Source organism: Rhopalosiphum maidis, chromosome 2, assembly GCF_003676215.2.
Source record: "Rhopalosiphum maidis isolate BTI-1 chromosome 2, ASM367621v3, whole genome shotgun sequence".
NCBI lineage: Eukaryota > Metazoa > Arthropoda > Insecta > Hemiptera > Aphididae > Rhopalosiphum > Rhopalosiphum maidis.
In genome coordinates this window covers 50,437,518-50,464,470 of record NC_040878.1, presented here as the reverse complement: position 1 = coordinate 50,464,470, position 26,953 = coordinate 50,437,518, and the positions used below count along the sequence as shown (strand labels likewise).

Here is a 26,953-nt window from a genome sequence, read left to right as displayed (position 1 = left end):
TTACGACGGTTGAGTGTCGACTATATAACTAAAATAGTTGCACATAAATGAGTAAATTCAATAAAATTGCAATAAAAATCCAAAAATTGTAAAAATTGCAAAACATTGCATTTAAAACGTACTTATCAATATATTGAAAAAGTAGGAAAAAAAGTTGCAAATGCAACAACATTCGTGCCCTACTTATCATTAGATAGTTTTTAACACAATTATAATATACTAAAATATATGCCAATATTTTATTTTGCATATAATATATATTTAATATACTCGTAGTAATGTACAACCGTATATTATTACTGCTCGACAAACTTATTAATTCTGCAAAGGTTGTATTTAATTTAGTTTAAACGTAATAATATGATAATATTTTTTTGGACGGAAGGACAAAAAAAAAAAAAACGATTTTAAAAATATAATAAGGACTTGGAAACATTTTCCCAAACCAGAAATCCCACACATCGACCATTAATTTTATACGTAAAATCGTCATTTATTTTCAATTAAAAAAAAAAAAATGTCATATTAAATATACACGAATATTTACACAAGCGCCCGACGAAACGGACGTCCGTCACACTCACGAGTCCGATCCGAACGAAAAGTCGTGAGACACGGGCGACCGGGACTCGGGCAGCGCGTACTGTTCGGCCAGTTGGTCGAGAACGCCGCCGGTGCGCATCTGCCTGGGCGCCGTGCGGTAGTTGTTGGACAGCTTCGGCGCCGCGGGCCTGGACGCGGATGACGCGGTTCCGGAGCGCCTGGCCGCGGGTTTGGCGACCGCCTGGTACAGCGTTGGCGGTTCCGTCAGCGGTTCTTGGTGTTCCTCGAACGTCCGGTACGAATGATCGACGGCTGCGGAGGTTTGGGGGGGCGGACGTTCGTTTCGCGCGGCCAGCCGCCTGTCGCCGAAGTCTTGGACCGACCGGAACGACGCGGACGGGCCCGAGTCCGACGACTGCTCGTCCACGGAAACGGCCCTGAACGAACCGGACACCGGTGGCATTGACTTGTTCGGGCGTGTTGCCGTGGCCGACGGGCGGTGATGAGACGGTGGTGCTGGCTGTTGTGGCCGGGTGGCCGCGGGCTGCGCCGTCCATTCGCCGTCATCGAAATCGGAAGCCACCGATATCGGCTGAGGCTGTTGCGGCTGTGGTATTTGTTGTGGTCGGTACAGCGGTTTCGCAGGTTTGGCGGACGACGGTCTCTTGGCCGGCACAGGTGGTTCCTCGTCCCGTTCGTCATCGTCCGGTCGCAACTCCACCAGTGTGGGTGACGGGACGGTAATGCCCTCACCCGACGGCTGGAAACCGTACCTGTTGGCTCCGTACTCGACGACGCGCAACTTGCCCGAGTCGTCCACGTAACCGTATTTACCCGTCACTTCACCAGTCACCGTCTTGGTTTCGATCTTGAACGATCCGTCCGATCCCTCGTACCCGTAAGTGTATGATCCGTCTTCGTTGTGTCTGCCGAGTTAATGAAAAAAAAATTACTGAAGTTATTGATAATAAGTGTTTTTAGCTATTTCGTTTTGGCCCTTTTACGTTTTGTTCACCACGCTATAGTACGAGTAGTACTTAATACGCAGCTCCTCCCGACATAAGTAATCTCGTGATGCAGGGTCGAAATAGGAATTTGGATACACTTGTTTACAGTCTCCCCTCTACTAAATTTTTGATTTTGCACTTTAACTAAAAATATGCAAAGTATAACTTTATGCTAAAATATTTCCGGTGTACGTCTATATATATATACTATAGTCTATAATACATAATAATTTACTCTCGTGAGTAAATCTTACGGTAGTTATACAAATAGATGAAAAACCACACGAAATATAATTATTATTAATTGCTATATATATATCATCATATTATTATTGTTATTGCGTGTTTTCAGATGTTCGTGCATAGTTTGTACGCGGTGAAACTTTGTATACGACCACTGCCGCTGGTTCCATAACTTTTACATAAAAAACCGCATTGTTTTCGAGTTCCCAGGTTATAATTTCCGTACAGGAAAAAGGAAACATATTAGATCGCTTCGTGTGGGATTCGTAAATGTTGCGTCATTTTGCGAGTATCGCAAGTGTTATTTTTTGAACGGCAATAGGTCTTTAGATCGCATTGACGGTAAGTTGAAAATTACAAATTAGACCTCAGCGATTTCCGATAAATATACTTTTTAATATTAACAAACTAATAAAATACAATTATAATTATTATTATTATGACGTATAAGTATAATCGTATAATGTTATAGTATATGCAGGACGTTATACTTTATAATATTACTATCGTAAATCTCAAGAAGAAGAATATATTTATGTAATAATAATATAAAATTATCTTAACGATACAAAAAGCACGGCGAGTAAACAGATTACTATCATGATGACGCATTTAACCGAAGTTAAAACATCGAGAAATGATGGCGACAGTGATTATGATGATAGCGAGCAAAAATATTTGGTTTACGGTGATTTGCTTTATTTATTCTTATTGTTGTACAGTCTAAATTTGTCTTTTCCAAACCGTCTAGACTTTGAATCTTAATGAACTATTCCACGAACTCATATGAATTGCTTGTAATACTAACTGTATCAGTCGATTAAACACGGTAATATGGATATTCATAACGTCGTATAATATCGAAATATAATTAAATTTTAAAATAAAAAGCATCGTCATAAGAAACAGACAATCTAAACTTAACTATATTACTCTTACAGTCTTAAACTGAATTCAGTGTATTCGTGTAGTATAATAATATTGTAAAATAATAATATTATATTATATTTTTTGTCACATATCCGTTGTAATTATTAACGATTTATTCGAAAAATAATATTTTTAACCGAAAATGAGGTTTATTAAATATAAATCTTAAAAATATAGATAATGGATAATATATTTAATAATTTAGATTTTGATAAAAATATATAATTGACTATATTGTTTGAAGCTGTATTAATTTTATGATAGTGAATTCGTCCATAATTGATTTGTATAAATCCAACCTCAACGATCAAAAATAAGTTGAGATCTGAATATTTTTCTGTTTTTTATTATTACTGGTGTTATTTTAAAAATAAAAACCACCTATTTCTTGATAAGAGTGTAATTTAATAAGTGACGATGTTGTCATCTCGGCTATTTATCTAAAACTAAACTAGTCATGAATCATTACGTAAACGAAAACTCACGATTTCCACTTCGTTTAGAAAACTTTAAATTAAACTAATAATTATGTAATAAATAAGACTTATTTAGTAAGTCAATTACTATGTTTAATGGACGTTGCATATATTTCAAATAGTGATTAGTCTGTTTAAAGTGAAATAAATAATAGAAATGCAAGTAGTAGGTAGAAATAAGTTATCACCTTGTAGAATTATAAAAGTTGTAATACATCATTAAATTGAATACAAGGTTAAAAATCATATTAATTTATGTAATCCATAAATAGTGTTAAAGATTTTTAAACCATTTACTTTATAAATAATAAACTATTTATTATTCTTGTTGAATTTATGATGAAAAACGACGAAAATGTGTACTGCTTTCGTTTCCTAATATCACCTAATTCACCCAGTATCATAACAGAAACCAAGCATTGCTTTTTAACATTTTTTATAAAAGTAGAAAATTATTTAATTATAGTAAAAATGAAAAAAAATTGCAATCTATTCGATGTCACGTTCGTATTTTCTAAAAATACACAGTTTGTATGGATTATAACGCAACTTTGCTCATTTAAACCGTATAAAAACTATATTAGCATAATGTAATTTTTTTCGTTGTACTGAATGAGTAAAATATATATTATAAAAAAATACGATTGTTAAAAGGGAAGAAACCGTTAAAAAAATAGTTATAATTTGTCATTTTTTATACATAACAAAATACGTGAGCTACTCGGGTAACGATCTCTTGTACGTAGTTACATATATATCATATACTTATTATACTGTGTGTTAATTTAAAATATTATTATTTTCAGTGATTTACGACATAACATACTCAAACAAATTACGCATCACCCTCCCCCCCGGTCTATAGAAACTTTTGAATTAATTTTTAAGAACAATGCTCATAAACGTTAATTTATATTTTAATAATATCATAATATGTCAAGCACACACGATTACCTGTGAATCTGTTTAAGTATAGATACATCTTGACTTTTCCGAGCCGATACTACTGATTGGTCGTTACCCTCATTGTAGTCTTCGGCATTTTGACCGTAGCACGTACATAAGCCCAACAGCACAATTATCTGCAAATTGAAAAAAAAAAATGTTTAAAAAAAACTATTATTTTCGACACAAAAGGATGGTTCATCTGTATATTATTGTAATACGCGGCTGCAGTCGATACGTGCTGCCGATGATGGTGCACAGGCGCCAGGTCAGACCTCCCGTAAGCGTGCACACCTGTTGATTAATTTCACAATTGTCTGATCGTGAGAATCGGATGATGGCGAGGTCATACACCGCTGGGATTTTCAAAACAATGACGATCGAGGTGGATAACCCACAACGAGCCTAAGGACGCTTTTTGTCAAATGCGAGCACGAGACGCGTGTCGGAAAAATAATGTAACATACAAATCGTTAAATATGGTACGGCGAATGAGTCTTCCGATCTTTCAGTAAAACTTTCGATATAATATATTTATCTGGCGATTTCGTTTTTAATCACGTCCCGCTAGGTGGTGGTTTGTCCCCAGACTTTAATTGATGTGCAAGATTAAAGGTTTATTTTATATTAAGCGTAAATAAAAATATTAGTATAACCGTTTCGTAAACTGACATGCCAGAGTGTACGAATAAAAAACTTCGTACCTATACAATATATTATACAAATATCAAAACTTTAAACAAAAAATAGACGTAACCATGCATTAATTAGTTGTTTATTCTTTACGATCGGTCATGAACTGTCAAAAATAAGCCGCTGCAAACATAATAACGATGAATATACGATTTTCAGATACCTATTTAATATCTATATATTTAGTATCTAGATTTAGATAACACGTAGTTTAATATAGTCAAATTTAATATCAATACCCTGAGCAGCTATATAATATAAATGCATTACGCGTTTACTGTACAAAATGAAATAATATTGGCATATCGTACTTACCACTGATTTGACTAGCATCATGGTTCTGGTTGTTCTCTTGCAGTAAACTGACGAATAAATATAATACCTACACTTAAAAGGTCTAAACGAGTAGCCCCTCCAACGGGCACGTAAGGGTGACGCCAAGGCCGTCGGTAGTCGTCGAATGTGGTGATTTTTTGTTCTTCGCCTTTCACCACAAACCCCCTGCACTCAAACGAGTTGTTTTCGTCTCCTCGAGGAACGAGTCTACATTTATTGCAAAAAAAAAAATAATAATAATAAATAAATAAATAACAACACTATAATGAACGCCGTTTAAAATCCATCTATACAAAGATTTACGTCTCCTATTTATAATGCGATGATGATTATAATAATCATAATAATATTATATATTACGTATGTACCAGCGTACTATGGAGATTTGATACGTTCGAGGTGAATGTCAAGGATGGGTGTTGTCCGCGCTTTCGTTTCAATGCCGAAACGCCCTGGGGAAAATTGCATTCAGTCGTATGGTTAAAGATAATTTTTTTTTGCATATTTTATTATTTTCGATCCGTCGAACAAGGCTTACCAAGGCAAACGACAAAATGGTTCAAAAACCGACTACGCCTTTAACGCGCGCGTCAGTTCCTGGTCTACGAGCAAGCACATTATTGTCGTTCGAGGATTGCGCGCGCGCAAGTGTATCAAGTCCACACCGCTGTGTCGTGTAGAGTTGAATACAATGTAACTAATTTGTCGGTAATGCGTTTTACCGACATTTTTTTTGTACTTACGTGTTATTAAATATACCAGACTCGACACGGCGTGGTATAATGGTAGTATTATATACCCGGCTTTGTAATAATTTATTATAAATATATTCTGCGCGGGCCGACGACGTCGAATAATAGTACGTGGTATAGTTGAGTATACCGTAGGTCGGGTGATCGGGTTACCATAATAATATTATATGCGAACGATAAAACGAGCGCTACAGAAAATATGACAACGTGCAAATAAGACAACAGAGATTTTTTTATTGATTTTTATGTATAAAAAAAATCTTATAAAATACTTAAAAAATATAATATAATAATAGTGAAAAAAAAAAATCGTACAAAAAAGTAATAATAATAATAAGTGCGATATTAAACTCTATTCGATGTCATCGCGACGATCGCTTGTGACCGCTCGACCGCAGTCACTTTCCCGTGTACGAGATGGAGAACGACCCGGACGCGGGATCGAAGTTGTGCACGGACGGATGGGTCTGGAACTGATTGATGTCGGGCCTTGCCTTCTGCTGCGGACTGCCGGAGAACCATTGCTGTTGTCTCGGTGCTACGGGTGCGGCCTGTTGCAGGGACCGCAGTTGCTGTTGCTGTTGCTGCTGGTGGTGTTGCAGTTGCTGCTGGTGGTGCTGTTGCTGTTGCTGGTGGTGGCTGAGCTGCACGTCCGACGACGACGTCTTGTAGTACACGCTCGGGTCTTCGCGGTATTGTCCGTCGTCGTAATCGTCCTGCGACGAGGACGGGTCCTTGTGCAGGTCGTTGGAGTCGACGCCTAGAACAGGCGGCGGCACGGTGATGTCGGTGCCGACCGGCTCGAAACCGCGAGCGGACGCTCCGTACTCGACAGTCCGCAGTTTGCCGGTCTCGTCCACGTAACCGTATTTGCCGTACACTTCTCCCGTCGGATATTTGGTCTCGATCTTGTACGTGCCGTCCGCGTTCTCGTAACCGTAGCTGTACGAACCATCCTCGTTCTGTCGGTTCACCTGTTTCAGGATCGGTATGACCGTGTGTTGACCGGCTGGCGCGGCCAGTGCGCCGCACGCGCAGAAAGCCGCTAACGCCTGCGATTCGAAACACAACAAAAACAACGCGTGAAACGGGTGATCATGAAATGTTGGTGACGCGTAGGGCGGTTGCTTACGTCATTCGGTTAGGTTGGGCGGGTAAAAAAAAAAATATGATACATACTATATCGGTAAAAATATACACCGTGTTTTAGACATCAACAATTAATATTTTTATTTTTTAGTGGGGCACATTAGAAATTCAAGAAGTCTACTTGGCGGGGAGAGGGGAGTACATTAAAATTTAATATTTTATGTTTATTAATATAAATTAAACGCAAAATTAAAATTTTAATGAAACCTCGACATAAAAAAAAATGATATAATCTAAACAATTAATTTCTCGACTGTGGGCTCAGATAAATATCGTCGAATGTCCACCATTTGCTCACCCATATCGTATATTTTCGGGGTGTATAATGATGATATTAAAAAAAAAAAATGTTCCATATTCGCGGTAACGCAGTAATCATGGCTATGTGTTTGCTGTAGGGTCTATTTTCGCGCGCGCGCGTGTGTAATACGACATTTTTCATACGGGTAGTAAGTATGAAAATCGCAATCATAATCAGGACTGTCTTTAAATGGGAACATTCCTGCTTCACGTTTAACCGCTAACTTTACACTATTATCATTATCTTAGGCATAAATGTCTTAACCGTATAAATATCTATGGTGATTTAATCTGCACCAGAAGTTATGATATTATAGGTATTTAAAACATTATTTGAGTAACAAAACAAATAAACAAATTTTTTTTAAACATTAATTAATGCCTAGATCAGAATAGTGTGCAACGACTTTTTTATTCACAAGATTATTTCGGTTGATAATAATTCATACTATAATTAGTGAAATTTTAATTTTAAATTTAATAACAAATGTTTTGATAATTTGAAACAGCTTAGACATTTTTTCGATAACTATGACAATAATTTATCTATAGTTGTATACTTAAATTGTTATGATCACGGCATCCAATAGACATACACGGTCATTTTTTGTTAAAAAGCGCGAAACCCACCTGATTTTTGTATGTTGAACAAAAATGTGTGTTTTAATACGAAAGATGACATACAAATATGCCCTGTACAGTGGTTAGATAAAGATAGTATTATTTAAAAATAGGCGTATATAGAGAACGCAATATTATTTGTTAAAATATAACAACGACTATGTATTCAAGACTCGAAGAACTAAAAACAAAATAATAAATCGATAGTAGACATCGAAATCACATCATTAATATTATTTTTATACTATTCGTATTACACTGTTTGTTATGAAGTTCATAAGGATACTCGTACTCGCATAAACTTTATAGGCACTTAAATTTTGAGCTGAGATATTTAAAATCCATAGAAAATGAATAAAAATATGCACCTACTTACGTAAAATATAAACGTTGAATATTATAATATTGAAAGGTATAATAACAATTATAACAATTATTTGTTCATTTATTGTTCAGTTATTTTCATAACAAAATATATTTCTATATTAAAAACGTATGAAAACAATAAATACTTCGGAGATTTAGCATGAATAATACATAATATTATAAACCACTAAGAAATCGTGTAATATAAGTAACCTTCAAAACGGGGAAAGTTCAAAAGCCTTGACACAAGGTGTATATTGTATAATATAAAAAAAAATTTTCGTTAGATAAACTAAAATGATTTTTTTGTATTAAATCAATAAATTTGTTTTATTAATTGGCGAGTGAGATAATTTGGTATGGTCTTAAATATTAATATACTCACGGTGAATACTTTGAAGTGGTTCATTATGGTGTCTCTATTTGATGTGCGTACGACCAAGTTGAACGTCTTCATCGGCAATGGAACGGAATTGATTCGTGGTTAAATAGCCACCGTACGTTTTCTCCACCCATTGTCCATCGTAAAAAATATGATACGACCTCTACCGATCGAACACCAACTCGTTTTTTTTTTTTTTGTTTATGATGTAGCATAGGCACACACGAGGGAGGTATTTCATTAATCTACTCGAGTTTACGTTAGCCTTGAGCGAATTAAAAACAAATGTATACCAAGGAATGTGCGTGTTATATAATTATTAATTTAATATTTGTATCACTACGTTACTTGCACTATTTATAATAGGTTTAAGAGCACAAAGATTCTGTTTGAAATAATATTATACAAAACGAATAAAATAAATAATGACTAATATTCGAAATACCTAATGGACAGTTGGGCGCATACCATTTCGAACGCTTCCTCAATATATTTACTACAATAATTATACTATTAAACATATATTTAATTAAATATGTTATAATTTAAACTGTATTTTCGAAATAAATAAATATTAAAAACGATTTCCTTGTCAGAAATCTTTGGAACTGGACATTCATTTGAAATAAGTTCGGGAATAAAAATAATCGTTCGACTTATATATAAATAATAGATTTGAATATGATTACTTAAATTTGGTATTTGTAGATTTAAAACTTAATTATCTAAAAAAAAAATTAAATCAAATTAATTTGCTTGAACTAATTTGCACGAATAAGAGTTGTATTCCAATTTAACCAAAAATACGATGACCACATTAGATAATAATTTTCTTGTTATACTTATGTTCAAAAAATAAATTCGATTAAACCATTAAAATAACATATTTTATTACAAAAATAATAATTCATTTGAGTTTTACAGCACTTAAATAACCATTTTACCTAAATATATATACTTTTTAAGTATAGATCAATAATTAATTAACTATACTTTTATATTTGTATTATATTATATAAAATGTTATATCCAATTGTTTTTATATAATAAATACATTAAAAATACATATTCTTCACTCTTATATGTAATATGGCAATAATAAGTGTTATTCTATAATTATTTTTTTTTACATACCCATATTAATTCCTGTTAAAATGTAATGCAAATTTTAATAATAATGATATATTTGTTCTAAATACGATTGGTTTAAAAATCTGATTAACGCGTACAGGAAGCGTTTAGTTTTTAGTTTATCATATTTAGATCATTAATTATACAGTATGAAATAGTTGTTTTGAAATATTATTAAACATATATACTTCGTTATTACTAGCTACTGTATATGTATCCGTATCATTTTTTTTTTTTATGTAAAATCGAAACGATATTGAATTTTAGTTACTTATATAATATATTATTATTTTATACTTTATTCATCTCCGAATGGCGTAATATGTCTCAAGCTTAAGGTACAATTATACACATACGTCATTATATGTGAATTTATTGTAGGATTTACACAGCCATAACACATTTATATCTGAAATGTGTATATGCTTATATAACTTTCACTTTTTGACGAAAGAAATGCATTAAAATAATATATCGAATGCAAACCTCATATTATGCTGGTTTTACAAACGTCCAATGAATGATAATCAGTCTGAAAGTATTTGTTCACGTTAGAACAGAAACAAGACAGTATATTATGTATAGTTTTATGTTGATTAAAACTATACGTAATACTAAAACTAATAAGCAACATGTGTCATATATTGCTAGGGAACTATTTATATTGAATACTACATTTTGAGTTTTGTTTTCTGTTTGTTTTGTTGATAAAATTTGTGATTTAAATAAACCATGATTCAAAAAACTATACAAAAACAGCTATTATATAAATCTTCATCACCAAATCCAGATAAAAATGTCAAACAGAACCGCTCCAGTCACAAAAGCGTATACGATTCGACGTTGGGTTTAAAGAGAGAACGTTTAGGTCACAAAGAATTAAGTAATAAAGAGCACAAAAAGATAACATCTACTGAAATATTACCGCAATATTCAAAACAAATAACAAATAAAAAAGGACTTGGGAATAATAAAAACAATAGAAATCTTACACCGCAGGATTTAGAAATAATAAAAATATTTACATCACCAGAATGGTCGAAAAAAACATTTTATACATCGAATAATTCTATAGTAAATGCAATGGTTAACGATGATAATATTCCGATAAATACGGAATCAGAAAATATATTAGGTAAAAATGATAATGAAGCAGAATCAGTAGAATATCAGCTAGATACTATACAAGAAATTGTCGACCAAGAAACTGAAGTAACTGATTACGTCGAAGAAAAACGAAACGTATACCTTCCTAATGAATCGTTTAATAGTGTCCAGGTATTCGAAGCAGAAGAGAAAGAATTGGAAAACAATCAAGAAAGCATAACTGAAAGCATGGTGGAGAATCAAAATGATAGGGAATTGTTCGAGGTATCCAGTTTTAATAGTAAAACGCAGCACGAATTTAATATGTCTTTTGAAACAAGTAACGATATAACTAATGATTTTGGATCACACCTATCGCGTACAATCTCTAATGTCGATGCGTCGGACAAATCATTAAAAGTTGATAAGAGCAACTGTATTTATAATGAAGAAGATGTGTATGAAAACCAAATTGGCATTGAGCATGAATGCGAATGCTATTCTTATAAGTATATAATATGCTATAATATTATGTTATATAATATTAAATACTATATTATTTTAGATACTTAGTGATTTTAAAAAATATGGGTAGTTTTTAGTAGAAAATTTGGTCTACTTAATACATAAGAAGGTTAAAAGTGAAAAAATATTAAAAATAGATAGTATAAACAAAATAAAAAATAAGGAAAACCGGGATTTTTACGCAAATCCAATTTTTGACAAAATCAATCTTTTATTTATATAACTTAAAAACAAATAATCTTAAATAATATAAACTCTTAAAAATGTTTATATTATTGTTTGTTATCCACAGTAAAATTTTCAAAATATTTCAACTATTTTTGAGCTATTTATAGATTTTTAAATATAATACAACATTCTTCATAAGTATTTTATACTATAACCAAATAGATAATAATATATAGCCAATTATTTTTTATTGGCATTTTAAGTTAAAATTTAGAGGTACCTAATTACTGATTTAAACGATAAATAACGACGTTAATGATTTTGTTATATTTAAAAAACATTATTCGCGGCAACTTAAAATGTTTACGTTTATTATATTATTAAAAATTTTACTAGCAGCAATGAAGTTTTTACGTACTTTTACAGAAAGATGTTTATGTTATTATATTATGAGTTATAATATAATGTTATAATATGGTATAAATACATATTATTATAATAATTAAATAATAACAATATGTATAATAAATGTAACGTTAATTTCGGAAAAAATTTTATCAACCCACCGTAATACTAAAATTAAAATTGTTTACTTTAATAAAAAACACGAAATATACTTAGCAGTAAAATAAGTGGGCACCGGTGGGGCGGTAGACTTCCGCACTGAATCGTTTTATCGTATACAATGATATATTATTGAATTTAAATTTAATACATCCATAACAATTTTGTAATAGAAATCCTAATGTACAATAGACTTGTCAACTTGCCTACCTTTTTTTTTTAAATAATTTATTCATTTTTTAGATTTTTCTATTTTTATTAGACTTAAAATTAACTCAATGGTACGGATAATTTATAAGATTATACTATTTAATTTAATTATATTATAATAATATTTATTAGGAATTAAAATTATATTACTAAGGAAATGTCAGTCTTGTGCATAATACTTCTTGTTAACATAATAATTGTATTTGATATGGCTATTTGAGTACAGAGAACATTGTGAAGAACAAGAAGCTTCACTGAATCTCAAATCCGCGGTGTCCACATCCAACTTGTCATCCAAACAAATATGGAACGACTTGGCTTTTATGCAGCATTTCAATTTCAATGACTATAGTAGTGACAGCTGTAATAGTTACAACATTTCAATATTTGCACAATTCATGAATTTAATAATTATGTTATAGATGGTTCTAAAATAGTTGATTCAACGCCCACGGGGTCATTAAACACCGATGTCATGACTCGAATAATTCGTCAAAACAAATCACGTACATTTACACTCTCATATTAGTAGTATTAACAAATGTTTATTGCAGTTGTGAATTATCTAGGTAACTACATGACTGAAAAGCAAATGAGTAATGAGTCAGCATACAAAGAAGCCATGGAACTGATATTCGAAGAAACCAAAGTATCACTGGGACAACTTTTAATTGAGGGCTTGTTACTTGTGTCAAAGAGACATCGTCAAGACGCATTTAAATACTTAGGTAAATGGTTGTTGATTCAAGCTGATATCAAAGATGAAAATAAAACTGAAGAAGAGTCTATGTTGAGTTTCGGAAAATGAAACAATTAACATAAAACTTTTAAGATTGTGAACAAAGTTCTATAATAATTACACTCATCTAACGGCAGACTGTCATAATCTTTTAATTAAATGAATAAATATGATATGTACATACTATGATATTATTATACTAAAGCAATTTAAACTTTTTGAAAAATGGCTCGTATTATGATTTAAAAGCACAAACTGAATATGAACCATAATATTTTTAAATATGTATGAATTAAGAATATTATGTCTTAACAAGTAATTTGAATACTAATAAAAGTTAAAGTGTACAAAATAAATTTGTTTATTTAATGTTTAAATGTTTCGTCATCGGATTTCATAAAATTAAAACAATATTTTAATTTATCAAAAAGGCTTAAAATGTTATTCTCGTTTTCAGGTACTCATAATTAAACTTTTATACAATATAAATATTTTTTTGTAAAATCGATTATAATAAAAAGTTAGATTTAATATGACTCTGTTCAATATCAATTATTTGTTGCAATATTGTATTTTATGATATGCAAAATTAATTATGATATCAAGTTGTATTCATAAAACTATGTTAAAATTTGCTTTGTAATGTGCTATTTCATTAAAAATAACCACATGACGATCGGATGAGTAGCTCCCGAGATCATTGGCATCTAAGATTCACACATGTGTTAATTAAAGCAGATCCACGTAAAAATGTTGTAAAACCTAATCTTGAGATTTCACTCACAGTGTCACTAAATTATGAATCAAAACTATTCAAAGACCCTCTCGAAGTATACAAAAATGTAAATAGAATCAACCCAGCCGGTTAAATAATTACTTAATTCTTTAAAGAGAATCGAAATATTCTGAAATGCATATTTAAACTCTTGATCTTATAACAATAATAAAACAATGTTGACGTAAATTATTATTATAGAATTATAAACATACAATACAAATTTTCTAACTCTATGCAACAGTAATACAATTTGTTTTAATATAATATCGTCTCCAGAAACAAATTTAGTTTTAGTCGTCTAATACACTTACTCTCTGTTATCTTTGACTGATCAACCAAAAATTTGATAACTTTTAAATAAATAATATGTCAATTTGCACTTTTTGTGATACATTCTTAAAACAAAATCAATTTTTAAAAACGATTTTTAGTATAAGAAAATATTAAAATCCACATTAAATAGGTTAGTTTAGGTAAATGTATAATATATTATTATTATTTATTGATTGATTGAATGCATATATTTTAATAAAAATACTATCATTAATACAAATTAAAACTCATGGAAATCTGCTGGTTTCAGAATATTTTATAAAGTAGATTTAAAAAAATATAATTTGAGTTTAAAAACTTATATTATAGCTATTATAATAGTTCGAAATATTATCAAGAATAATGTTTTTTTTTATTGGACCATGCTACCATGTTTACTGTAAACAATATTGTATATTATTTATATATAATGTTTAAACAGTAGTTGTATAGTCAATTCGGCTTCTGTATTTGAGGCCAATATTGTTTTACCACTGTGCCACTCGGGAATACAATTGGATTTACGTGCATTATATGCCAAGTCCAGAGAAATATCCAGATTCAGGTCAAGTGTGACAACTTTGGTATACTCGTATTTATCGGTCGGTTAAAGATGGTAAGGACCCTAAGGAACATGTTCACCCTTAACAAATGGTCATCATAACATGATATATTGTAATCTATACGAGAGTGGAAAACCGAAAGGATATGTACGAAACATTTTATTCAGATGCTTAGATGCTTATAACACATCATATTTCTTTTTCATTGCCTTTTAACTACTCAAAAACATGATCTGTGATTATTGCCGTTTACTTTTTTGAATGACAAGATAAAGTTTTAATTTCATATTCCAAAGCAGAATAATTTTCTGAGTATTATGATACATAAAAATCGAATTTAGGACCTGTAGTTTATGAGTTATACGTATTTAAAGTTTAGACAAGCGGAGAAGTGGACAAACATTTTGGGGGGTAACCCCGTACCACTCCACTCCACGCATCGAACTTTAAATACTTATAACTCATAAACTACTCAAAATTCAATTTTTATGTATCATAATACTCAGAAAATTATTCTGCTTTGAAATATGAAATTAAAACTTTATCTTGTCATTCAAAAAAGTAAAAAACTTAAAATAGTATAAGGATAAAAAATATTTAATAATATAATTTTTTAATAAAATGTTGTTAAGTTGAAACTATGAAAAAAAATGTTTTCAAAAACATGAATACTTTTTGAAATAATGAGTGTTTTATGATAAAAGAATCACTCTGTATAATATGACTAATGTTTCTCCAAAATAATAAAAAGTTATGTAATAACATTTTTTATCTATTTCTGTTACATTTTTTGTAGGAACTAATACACGAGTGTTTACAATTTAGGGATAGGTTTGTACCATTTTTTACCAACATTCTATACTCTGCGATAAAGAACGATATTTATATAAAATCAATTATAGAAATATTTAAAAATAAAATGTTAGCAAATAACATGACCAATACTATATAATATTATAGATTAATCAAAATAACCAACAAATAGTAATTATTATAAAGTAATAATCATGTTCCTATTAAACAGTTTTATAAAAAGAAAATGAGAAATGAGTAAAAAAAATTGAGACCTATTAAATATAATTGAAAATTAAAAACAATTTAAAATAACATTTTCTAAACATTTAGAGAAAAATGTTGAAACTACCAACATGATTATATAATAAATTAAAAATATATAATATATATATATATATATAAATATACATGATCCTGTTAGAAAATATCATTAAATTAATTAGGGGATAGATTTTGATTGGAATGACATTTATTTTATTTTATTATTACAACACTATTGATCATAATAACAAATGACAATCGCATTTAAAATATTTTAATTAACAATAATCCCATACTGCCATCAGCCTTATATATGATTTTTATTTTTGTTATATCAATGTTTGGAATAAAAAAAAATAAAAAAAATTCAATATCGATAAAATTAATGCCACCCTACATCAAGTATCAGTTTTATATCGGCTCATACATAGTTAAAATGGCAGCAAGTCACGTAACAATCGATAAACGGCAATAATCACAGATCATGTTTTTGAGTAGTTAAAAGGCAATGAAAAAGAAATATGATGTGTTATAAGCATCTAAGCATCTGAATAAAATGTTTCGTACATATCCTTTCGGTTTTCCACTCTCGTATAGAATACTTTTTGAAATAATGAGTGTTTTATGATAAAAGAATCACCCTGTAGTTATACAGTATTTTAATCTCTTATGATAGGTCTGGCCAATCGTTTTATTCTCGGAGAACACCACGCTTTTAAAGCATTTGGGTTGACTGAAAATGCGTTTGTTTTAACTTCAACAGTTTTTGGCGTTTCTCTAACTTTTGGTGTCGACAATTCTTTGATCCTATCTGAAGCTGCGAATAAACATACAATAAAATAAAAAATAAAATAAAATACTTTTTCATATAATTTATAGTCAGTTCTTTAACATTTCGTTTAAAGATTTTGTTAAATTTTAAAATAATAATATTATATTTTAATTTAACGCCAAACAAAAGTTTTAATATACATATAATTTATATATTTTTTTAACAATGTTGGTGTTTGTAGACCGAGAAAAAACGCTTTTTCAATATATAAGTTACACATTATACACATGTGTATAATGTGTAGAAAACCATGTAAGACACATAATGTAATATTTTAAATAAATTAAACTAAATTTCGATAAGCAAACGTTTTTCGATTTTAGTAATAAAATAGAACTTTAAAGTGTACAGAGATTTTTAAAAATGTTTATTTTAATCAATTAACGTTATATTTTAAGTTAAAATATTACTATTGAGAGAGTTAAAATGACACAAGGGAAAAAAATAGACATCTAAATTTAAAAGAATTTTTAAGAAACGTTATAAATTGGAATAAATATAAAGGAAAGTATATTGAGAACACTCTCAACTATTATTTATACACATAATAATATGAATAATATGTTATTTATAATAAAAAAATAACTTAGTTACTAATTTATAATGTTTTAAATAAAGATTTTAATAATTTTTAGATTTATATTTTTGTTAATAAAGTGTTTTGTATAAAACTTGTATAACTGTATCAAATACAATATATAAATTAAAATACCTACCTATCTCGTTAAATATTTTAACCTTTTTCTATAAATAAATATAATTTTCGATATTTTAATATTATCATGACATTAATTACCAATGTATTTTTTCGCATTAACGAGTCTATCTCGTGGATTGTAATTTAAATCCATCAAAGTCTGTTCATTTAATTGCTTAGCAACAGCTAAATGTTTAGTTCTATCACTGGCATTGTATTTTAGAGCTGAACTTTTAATCTAAAACAATTTTGTAACTTAATAAAAATAAATAAGTCAAACGACAAACAACTGTACTTGTTACCGTGTATAATTCTTCAATTGTCTTTTCATTGGTGTTCGGGGGACGATTTGCGGGTTTAGATAACGGCTCTAGATACGTCATAATTGTTTCTAATGGTTTTTTGATTCTTTTCTAAACAAAGATAGATTATAGATTATAGTGTAAAACCAAATCAAACAATCCATATATCTAACTGGTGGTAGTGGGCTTGGCGGTGGTCGTCTGGCTGCACCAAATATTTTAAGTTTTTCCATATAATTGAGCCATTCAATTTCATTTTTAAAACGTTTTCTTACAATTTTTTCTTTTCTTTGAATTATAAAAAATAGAAAATAACGTAATAAATGTATAAATATTAATTATTTATGTTGTATGTATATTACATATCATCTTTGAATGGTTTTGGCTGGGATAGTTCAATTAATCTATCACTAATTATTTTTATTTTCTTTTTATAGTTTCTCGATGACGTAGTTGGAAAATAATAGCTTTCCCAATATTCATTTTCTATTTTAGGCCACGATAAATATTCTAATCTATCTGTAATTTTGGCTTTAAGAGCGGCAGGAGAAATCACAAAAGGGCCCTACATATCACATTACCTATAAAGATTTTTATATTTTTATTTATTAATATTAATAATCATAGTCGACCTCTAGTTCTGGATCTGGCCATGGTCGCAATTTCCTACATATCGGTCTACTTAACATTTCTCTACGAACTATTCGACACAAATTATTGTAACTGATCTTCTTATTACGTCTTCGAACTGGACTTCTAGATTTGTTTAGCTATAGATTTCATAAATGTATATATATATAGATAATATATTGTATTATTGTAAGCAACTTTTAAATGTTTTTAATACGCTATTTACCAGATCATTTGAAGATACTCCTATGGCTCTGAGAAACTGATTTTCCTCATAGCGGTTCGCCATTTTTTTTTTTTTAAGTAAAATTTAAATGACGGAAATTTATTAACTATATAATTTGTTTTCATAAATCAAACACACCATATTCGTTTTTATTGACATTTGTAAAATTGTTTCTAAGCGATCATAAATCAAAATATTTAAACAAAAACACATTTGCAATGAATTGTATATTAATTATTATATAATGATAATATACTATATATTATACTATTCTTATTTCTATATATTATTTTATATTAATATATCTTGTATAAAATAAAACAACATTTTAATAATATTTAAATTAAGATGAAATACAATTTCTAAAAACTTTATAGTATGGAAGTGATGTGATCGGTCTTTCACAATTTGCTTCTCCGAAATAATGTAATCGTACATAATCATCACATGACAGTACGCGATCCTTATTGCAATCCTGAAAATATTCAATATTAGATAGGTATTGACGTATTATTGAAGTTTTATAAGTCATTCATTTCTATAGGTGAAAAGAATATAATTATTATTACGTGTATTAATTGCACGTACGAAGTATTTATATTTAAAAATTATTTTTTTTTTACATGTAGTATTGAACAAAATATTACTCTCGTCTTTATGAATTTAAATGTATGAAATTTTAAACTAAAACATGATAATTAAACTGAAAAGGATTGTTCTTAAAAAAAAATAATGGAAATTAACATAAATTGTGCTGTTTAAATAAAAAATTTATAATGCTGTTTATCAGATAATGTTGTACTAAACACTTGCATACAATATAGATAATTTTTATAGATAAAATTTCTTTTAATTATCAGTTAAGTTAAATTAAATTTTTTAAATTAAGTTAGGAATAAGAAATGTTTAATTAATGCTTCGATTTATATATACGTGGTTTTTTTTATGACCGATTATTCTAAAATAATATCGTTGAAAATATATTTTTATTAATCTAAACATAATTATATAAAGAATAAAGAATAATAATCTATAAAATTAGTATAAGTAGAACCATAAGCAAACAATAAAATGAAAAAGTATTACTTTGTACAACGTTTAATTTTATGACGAGTTGTGACTTGTGGTTGTATTGTCCACGACTATAGCAATAAACATAATTAATGGGTAAAAGTGTTTTTTGTTTATTATAAAATATTGTCATTATTGTAAACACAGCACTATCAAAATAAGTATGTGATGATAAAAAATAATAGAAAATTTAGAAAATTAAATTTTAAATAAGGACACGTCTTCTAGTATAGGTAGTTCGAATATACGTACATGTTATACTTCAAACTATTAACTAAGTGAAAAATTGTACACTGAATATAATTTTCATTTTTAAATAATTTCATTTATAAAACGAAAAGTATTTTAAGTAGAAGTTTATTTTAAGCTCTATATTATTATGAAGCTATAATAATAGATACCTATGAACAATATGGATTTCTATAAAGGAAGATCAAAATGTTAATAAAATTAGCGATTCATTAACTGCCTGATATAAATATCTACGTAAACATCAAAATTTATAATATATTGTGAAAATTAGGCAAATATTAGGAACAGCATTCGAAAAAATAATTTCCGTTAAATATTTTATGCAACTTTTATACGTATAGGAAATACAATGTTATACATCAGCGCTATAATATGCAAATACATATAAGTTATACTATAAATTATAAGGTTGATGTTGATAATGTATTTATAATTGAACGTTTCAAAATACATTTCAATAAGAATTCAACTGTTAAATATTGTATTGTTTAAATAATAGTAAATAATGTAAGTAGGTACCTATATAATCAAAACGCTAAAGGTATAATGCTTTTATAAATTATAAATGCATTAGACCACGTGTGGGTTGAGGTACATTTGTTCAATACTTTACACGTGTGTTAAAAAATGTGGTTACATGAATATCTATTTTCCCTATCTTATAAACTCGAATACCTTTGCATATCTTTGTATGTACTGATTTACAGCTCTCGCTGCGCAATATGGGTCTCTGACGCACCTTTCAAATGCTGAAACGAAAAGTGTTCAAAGTGTAACGACATAACAATTATGTGTCAATACGACACAAGCGCATATAATACATTATTATTTTTAACATTTTAAGTATACAACGCAGTACTTACCTCCAATTCGTGTAGGGTCATCTCCTTGAAGTACAGGTGTACCAGCGTCTTGCCAATAAACGTCACTCAACAAGAATACACCGCAATATTTAACTTCGTTTTGTTCAATGCATTCGAGTGTTTGATTGCATCCAGAGGACGCTTCGCACATACATCCAATACATTTTTCTGTCCATCCAGGTGGGAATTCTTCTGTAAGTGACAATATTTTTTTTTAAATGTTTCAGTTCAGTCATATACACACGAAACCAATAGGTAGTTGTTGGTGATATTATTACTATAGTTGTATTAGAAGTTCTGAAGATTGACGTTAGTGAATTGTTATTATTAACATTTGAATAGTTCGTTGAATTCTATTTTTATACTAACTTAATTGTATTTCATCACTTTGTTATATTATAGTAAATCAATATTTAAAATTTATTAGAATAGAAAACTATTGGCTAAAGGTATTGCACTTCTTTTTTTCAAATGCAATATTATGAATGCTACTTGAATATTTTCATATGTAGAAAAGAAACTGCTACCTTTTGGGTGAGTTGGGACCAATCAATAAAATACAAATAAAAAGGGAGAGGGTTGTATGATGTCGTTAACTTAATGGTATACTATAAATTTAAGCCCGGAAGTTTCTTGCATTGAATTTCTGAAGTGCGTTAAAGTTAATCTATTATTGATAAAAAAAAAAAACCTTATTTGTTAACTTCAATATACAATAATAATCTCAAATAAAAATTATAAATGTAGAAATTAAAGAAAAAAGGCAATAAGACTTAAAACGAAAATTACATTTACAAATATTATGAAATCATATTTGTATACAATTAAATAATATAATATTTAGATTATCAAACAATATAATATAACAACTTCTATTTTATAGTTTTATGACTTTTAGAATTCATAAATAAACTTATAATTTGCATTATGATATTACTTAGAATAAGATCATATTATTTACAATAAAAATGCAAGATTTTTGTTCCACGATTACTAAAGCTATAACGGTTGTAAAAAGTTCTATAGTCATGTCATTAAACACATACGGTACTTGATAGAGTTTAAAGAAGTAATATTTTTAATTTCCTAATATGTACGTATTTTTTAAATATATTACATTATAATATAACAGAATTAATAAACATTAAAAAATTGTAAACGAGTGCACTTTACGTTTTTAATTGTTTGATGTATCATCACTATCAAATTTAAAAACTATACCTATCTCGGTAACCCATCTAACTTTACTTGTTTCCCACGTATTGTAAATTCATCATTTAAATTAATTTAAACAGCGCGGCGCTTAGATAATTTCATTAGTGCTTTAAAATATTATAATGAATTGAATACTATTAATTTGTAAAAGGCAATCAGTTCTTTGCATGATAACAACTATTAACATAACATAATAACCCAATAAAGTAATTCACAAAATTAGTATTCTTAATAGTCGTATTAAAAATATCCTAAGTATATTATGTTAACTTGCGTGTAATTTTAAAATAAAGAAAAACGATTATTGAACAGAAACGGTTTTTAAAAAAGTAAGTGGATGTGTACCAATTGTTTTTTAAATACTTAGAACTATTTATTAACGCATTTGACTATAATATTTAATATTTTAGTAAATAAACTAGGTACTCTTTCAACATATTATTAATATGATTTAAGAAATTTCTAGGGGTGCAACTTTTATTATTTGTTTATAGTGATAAAGAAAATGGAGATTGGTGGGTGGGTAGATTTTTGTATTATAATTTATTAATACTTTTCGTCAATTTGGATTTTGAAGACATATCACTTAGTCGTGTTTTCGATGTAATAAAATTAAAAACTTTATACAAATACAATTAAATTATTAATTCAAGATAAAATGACAATATATATTCTTATATATTTTTTAAAAATACCTACTTTATTTATAGTCTGCAGTATTATTAAACTTGAAACTTTTTTGTTTTGTTTTGTTTTTATTCCACGTTTTTTTTTTTAGACTACTGCGTAAGTACATTTGAATCATAATATCACGTATGACAAATTGTATGTGTTTTTTATAATAGTTTTAGTTTTAAAATAATTTGTATATTAATGAAATATGTTAAATTATTATTAAAAATTATTCCTAAAAAGTTTGTTTTTTTTTATACCTGACTATAGTTATGTCCATTAAAAGCATTTGATGCATAATTTATTTTTAAAATATATATTACATGATTTCCGCGATTATTATTTATTTATGATGTCTATTTTTAATTTTGTTCCGTAAAGTTATTTACATTTTGTAAAGTATAATGAGTATTTGATTCTAAAAGGAAAAAGTTATTTTTAGTTTTTTTTTTATCATTGTTATTTATTATTAAATTTCAAACAAAAATGAGCACGCCATGCATAATATCATTATTGTACTGCCATAAGTAACGGAATGACCTATACTCACCAATCAATTTTTAAGAATGTAAAAGAAAATACAGAAGCTAAAATAACAATTAAAAATATTTACCAGCTATCTCATTTTAGTGCCGTTTAAGTTGAGTTTGTTATCGCAATTTAGTCTTAGCATTGTCTGACCCGCTTATCGAAGTTGTAGTTTTTTATGATTGTAATACAACTAATAACTTTGGAGATAAATTTTGTTGTGCATTGATATTTCAATTTGATAAAAATTATCTTACACGCAACAATAGCAAAAACTATTTGAAATAAATTATCTGGACACTGTATTAGTGTATTACAAATTGCAGGCTGCAGTGTATTACCTGTAAAATCGAGGCCATAGAATCATTATAACTGGACTAAAAAGGTATTGGGTGGCCAACCTACCTACCTACTCGTTTTGGTAATGCTCTTAACTGGACGGAAATACCCACCACGTTAACAGGATACAACAAACGGACGAAGTTGACAAATTATTATTGCCAACTGTATTATATTATGCGTATTACAGAGCTCTAAGAATTGGCACAGAGATTGAATACAAAATCAGCGTAAGCGCAGGCATAGGTACACACATTTGCGGAGTAAAACAGTTTTACTTACTGTTATTTTCGTTATTCGCTACACGCGTCATTAAAGGATTCAATACCGCTTTGGTTAACACTATCAGCATGATATTATAAAGGTTATAAATAATTAGCTATAGGTACTATAGAAATATTAACTGTCTGCGGGACGTATGCAATTTTATGATGTTTTTTTTTTTTTTTTTTATAAAACGCGAGGACCTAAGTTTAAATATTGTTTTCTAAATGAAAGCGTCCCACGACGAGTTATTAATTTAATCGAATGCCGGTGCCAGTATTATATGTACTACACAGTATCGTACTATGGGCGTATATCGGTATGTATAACGACGTGACCATTTTAAAGCCCGCATATACGCATTTTTAATGAAATAAAACATATATTCAATTATTACGAATAGTTGATAAAAAAAAAAAAACCTAGAGCTTAACATATACCATGAAATGAAATCGGTTACTAATAGTTTTAAAATAACTATTCTAATAATTTTTAAAGAATTGAAACAAAATATATACCCAGGCATTATTTTAAAGGTATTATTTTAATTAAGTTACGTACCTACTTACCTGAAGTGAAACGTTTTTAAAATTGTTTATATTATAAATATTGTCTTAAAAATAATAACGAAAATTAAATGTCATATTTTTCGTTTATATTATAATTATTATGTCTTATAGTTTTAAATATTATTAATTACCCGTTTATTATACTTTAAATATAAATTGGAGCGAAAAAAATAAATTATTTAAATTTTTTAAATTGAATAATATAAACTTAATGCAATCAAAATAATAACTATACTTTGAACGTTATAGACTAGTGCTATAATTTATTTCATGTTTGTATTATTATATCGAAACTTTTGTGACTATTAATGACTTCGTCACAACTAAATATTTTCAGTGGAACATTGAAGTTATGCAATTCATTTTATGATGGTGACTCAAAATTATAATAATCTAGCAGTACATAGTAGAATATCCCACAAATAATACGGGTAAATGAGTAATGTATGTACATAATGTAAAGCATAAACCTAATTGTATTGAATTTAAATAATATGTATAGGCAAGAGTGTAAAATTCAAGATATATATTAATCAAAAACGTAGTACAACTATGTACATTTTTTTATTTTTGTACTAAAATAAATAATACTATTTTAACACTTATTAGTAATGAATGTTATAAAACGTGTGTGTGGGCGAAACTGGAAATTAATGCATATACAATGTTACTAATTTTGGTCAACAGTATATTATTATTCATCATTATATTTTCGTGTTACGTGTTTTCAAATGGATATTTGTCTTAGTAAATATTTAAATTGTACAGAATTCTTTTGCAGCTTACGTTTGAATCGTATTTTCCCAACAAATAACAAATTATATGGTTTAACAACAGGATATACGTTTGATATACATATCCTTGAATCTTTAACTTCTAACTGATATTTCATAACTTATTTAATATTTATGGATAATTTTGGATAATTTGTATAACTCAATATTATCTTCTCGTAATATTATATTTTAAAAGTATCGATAATTATCGTAAAAATATTTCACACAAAACTAAATAAACGTTACAGTTTTTAAACTAAAACATAAAATAAATTATGTATAGAAAACGAAGTATAATTTAAATTTATTTAAAATAATATTATTTATGTGATAAGCATATACCTAAAATATAAATAAATATCTACGTTTATGAGCAATAAATATTGTAAGAAATATTTCGTTTTTTAATAAAATGTTGTTATTAATCCCGGTGATATTTTAATATGATGGTTTTAAAGTTATAGTTAAATAGGAAATAATTAGATTGTATGAAAAACAAAACATTACAATTACCTTGTAAATCGTTTTGAGAGAAAACCAACGTGACGAACACTAACGTTAACAGGAATTGTAGTAGCGCGCCCATGACATCTAACTGCTTCGACGGATTTTTGCACAATGAGTGTCGTATAGATCACACGGGGTAGAAGATACCTAGTGGCTAGTGTTCGCAAGTTGATACTAAAGTAGCCTGGCCTAGGTGTTCTCAAAATGTCCCCACCTGTACATTACTCGGAACCATTTCTAGGGCCACCTGTGGTTTGTTTTTCTACACAAAAACCGTACTAATAATAAATGTTATTTGACTCATCTGTCTCCTTTTACATATAATATTGAATAGATTATCACGTTTTTACGCTAGGCAATAAGACTATAATATACTTGTATGCGTCACAACCTTAAACATTTCAATATCATGGTCCTCTGCATGTAACACATAATATATATTATGTACATGATGAGTGGTTATTGGCATGTACTAGTATTTATATATTTTACTAAAATATCCACTTAGTCGTGCCTTTAAAGGAAGGTATTAGGTTCAAAATATATTTAGGTTTTAAATAGTAGGTAAGTATTTTATTTAAATCGTATATATTAATGTCAGGTGTTTCGATTCAGAGTTAATATTGTACAATACCTGGAGAAAATATTCGTAGTATTGTGAATTTTAAAAACTGATCTCATTTAATTGTCCATCGAATTATGGGCCACGGTTATTGACACAATCTTTTATGAAATTAAACAAAAAAAAAAAATTAAATTAAATGACTAACATCTATAATTGATAATTACATTATAAATAAAATTATTGTAGTTTGAATATTTTGATTAAATATTGAAAATTTTTTTATATATACATGTATTAAAGTTAATACTGTTCATGTTTGTAATTTTTTACATTACAATTTCCGAAAAAAAGTAGTAAACAGGGTAAAATAATCTTCTATGCAAAATTTTCAAATGACATAATGTTTAAAAAAATTGTAATATTGTATGTACAATGTACATAGTACATATATATTTAAAAATAGTATAGTTGCAGTAACCGCAGTGGTCTTTCTGTCAACTGAAAATGTTTGATAAGGTTTTCGTCATACTGACAAAATATTATGCTCTTGATGGATAATGAAACAAAATAAAAGTCGAACAGGGACGGGGCATGATACTCGCATCCTCAGTATTTTTCTTTCATTAAGCTTGGCGCAACGTAGTGTTGTTTGTATGTATATAATCATTATAAATGTGAACGCAATGATAAATAACCGCATACTCGAAAAACGATTCTGAGCTGAGTTCGTGATTTACTATATAGAGTTCATAGGACACTTGAAAATGTTC

At 28.7% G+C, this 26,953-nt stretch overlaps 5 protein-coding genes across 5 annotated transcripts; 1 reads left to right on the top strand and 4 right to left on the bottom strand.

The window, feature by feature from the left end:
* Positions 1-468: 468 nt before the first annotated feature.
* LOC113551565 lies at positions 469-5,307 on the bottom strand. Its single transcript, XM_026953867.1, has 3 exons — positions 5,153-5,307; positions 4,154-4,281; positions 469-1,469 (listed from the first exon to the last, which is right to left on the bottom strand). The coding sequence occupies exons 1-3, from the start codon at positions 5,171-5,173 to the stop codon at positions 581-583; spliced, it is 1,038 nt and encodes a 345-aa protein (XP_026809668.1). The 5' UTR covers positions 5,174-5,307; the 3' UTR covers positions 469-580.
* An 832-nt stretch (positions 5,308-6,139) lies between these two features.
* On the bottom strand, positions 6,140-8,869 carry LOC113552283 (band 7 protein CG42540-like). Its single transcript, XM_026955085.1, has 2 exons — positions 8,747-8,869; positions 6,140-6,977 (listed from the first exon to the last, which is right to left on the bottom strand). The coding sequence occupies exons 1-2, from the start codon at positions 8,816-8,818 to the stop codon at positions 6,324-6,326; spliced, it is 726 nt and encodes a 241-aa protein (XP_026810886.1). The 5' UTR covers positions 8,819-8,869; the 3' UTR covers positions 6,140-6,323.
* Positions 8,870-10,606: 1,737 nt separating this feature from the next.
* LOC113552504 lies at positions 10,607-13,235 on the top strand. The gene is given in 3 exon segments (XM_026955372.1): positions 10,607-11,469; positions 12,654-12,790; positions 12,850-13,235. Coding segments are annotated over 3 exon segments (1,386 nt in total).
* A 3,299-nt stretch (positions 13,236-16,534) lies between these two features.
* LOC113554851 (testicular haploid expressed gene protein-like) lies at positions 16,535-18,625 on the bottom strand. Its single transcript, XM_026958915.1, has 7 exons — positions 18,563-18,625; positions 18,339-18,476; positions 18,069-18,271; positions 17,880-17,994; positions 17,707-17,817; positions 17,504-17,642; positions 16,535-16,692 (listed from the first exon to the last, which is right to left on the bottom strand). Exons 1-7 carry the CDS (start codon positions 18,623-18,625, stop codon positions 16,535-16,537), a joined length of 927 nt encoding a protein of 308 aa, XP_026814716.1.
* A 247-nt stretch (positions 18,626-18,872) lies between these two features.
* LOC113554061 (lysozyme-like) lies at positions 18,873-25,770 on the bottom strand. The gene is made up of 4 exons (XM_026957735.1): positions 25,625-25,770; positions 20,749-20,940; positions 20,561-20,634; positions 18,873-19,037 (listed from the first exon to the last, which is right to left on the bottom strand). Exons 1-4 carry the CDS (start codon positions 25,695-25,697, stop codon positions 18,906-18,908), a joined length of 471 nt encoding a protein of 156 aa, XP_026813536.1. The 5' UTR covers positions 25,698-25,770; the 3' UTR covers positions 18,873-18,905.
* Between the last annotated feature and the right edge of the window lie 1,183 nt (positions 25,771-26,953).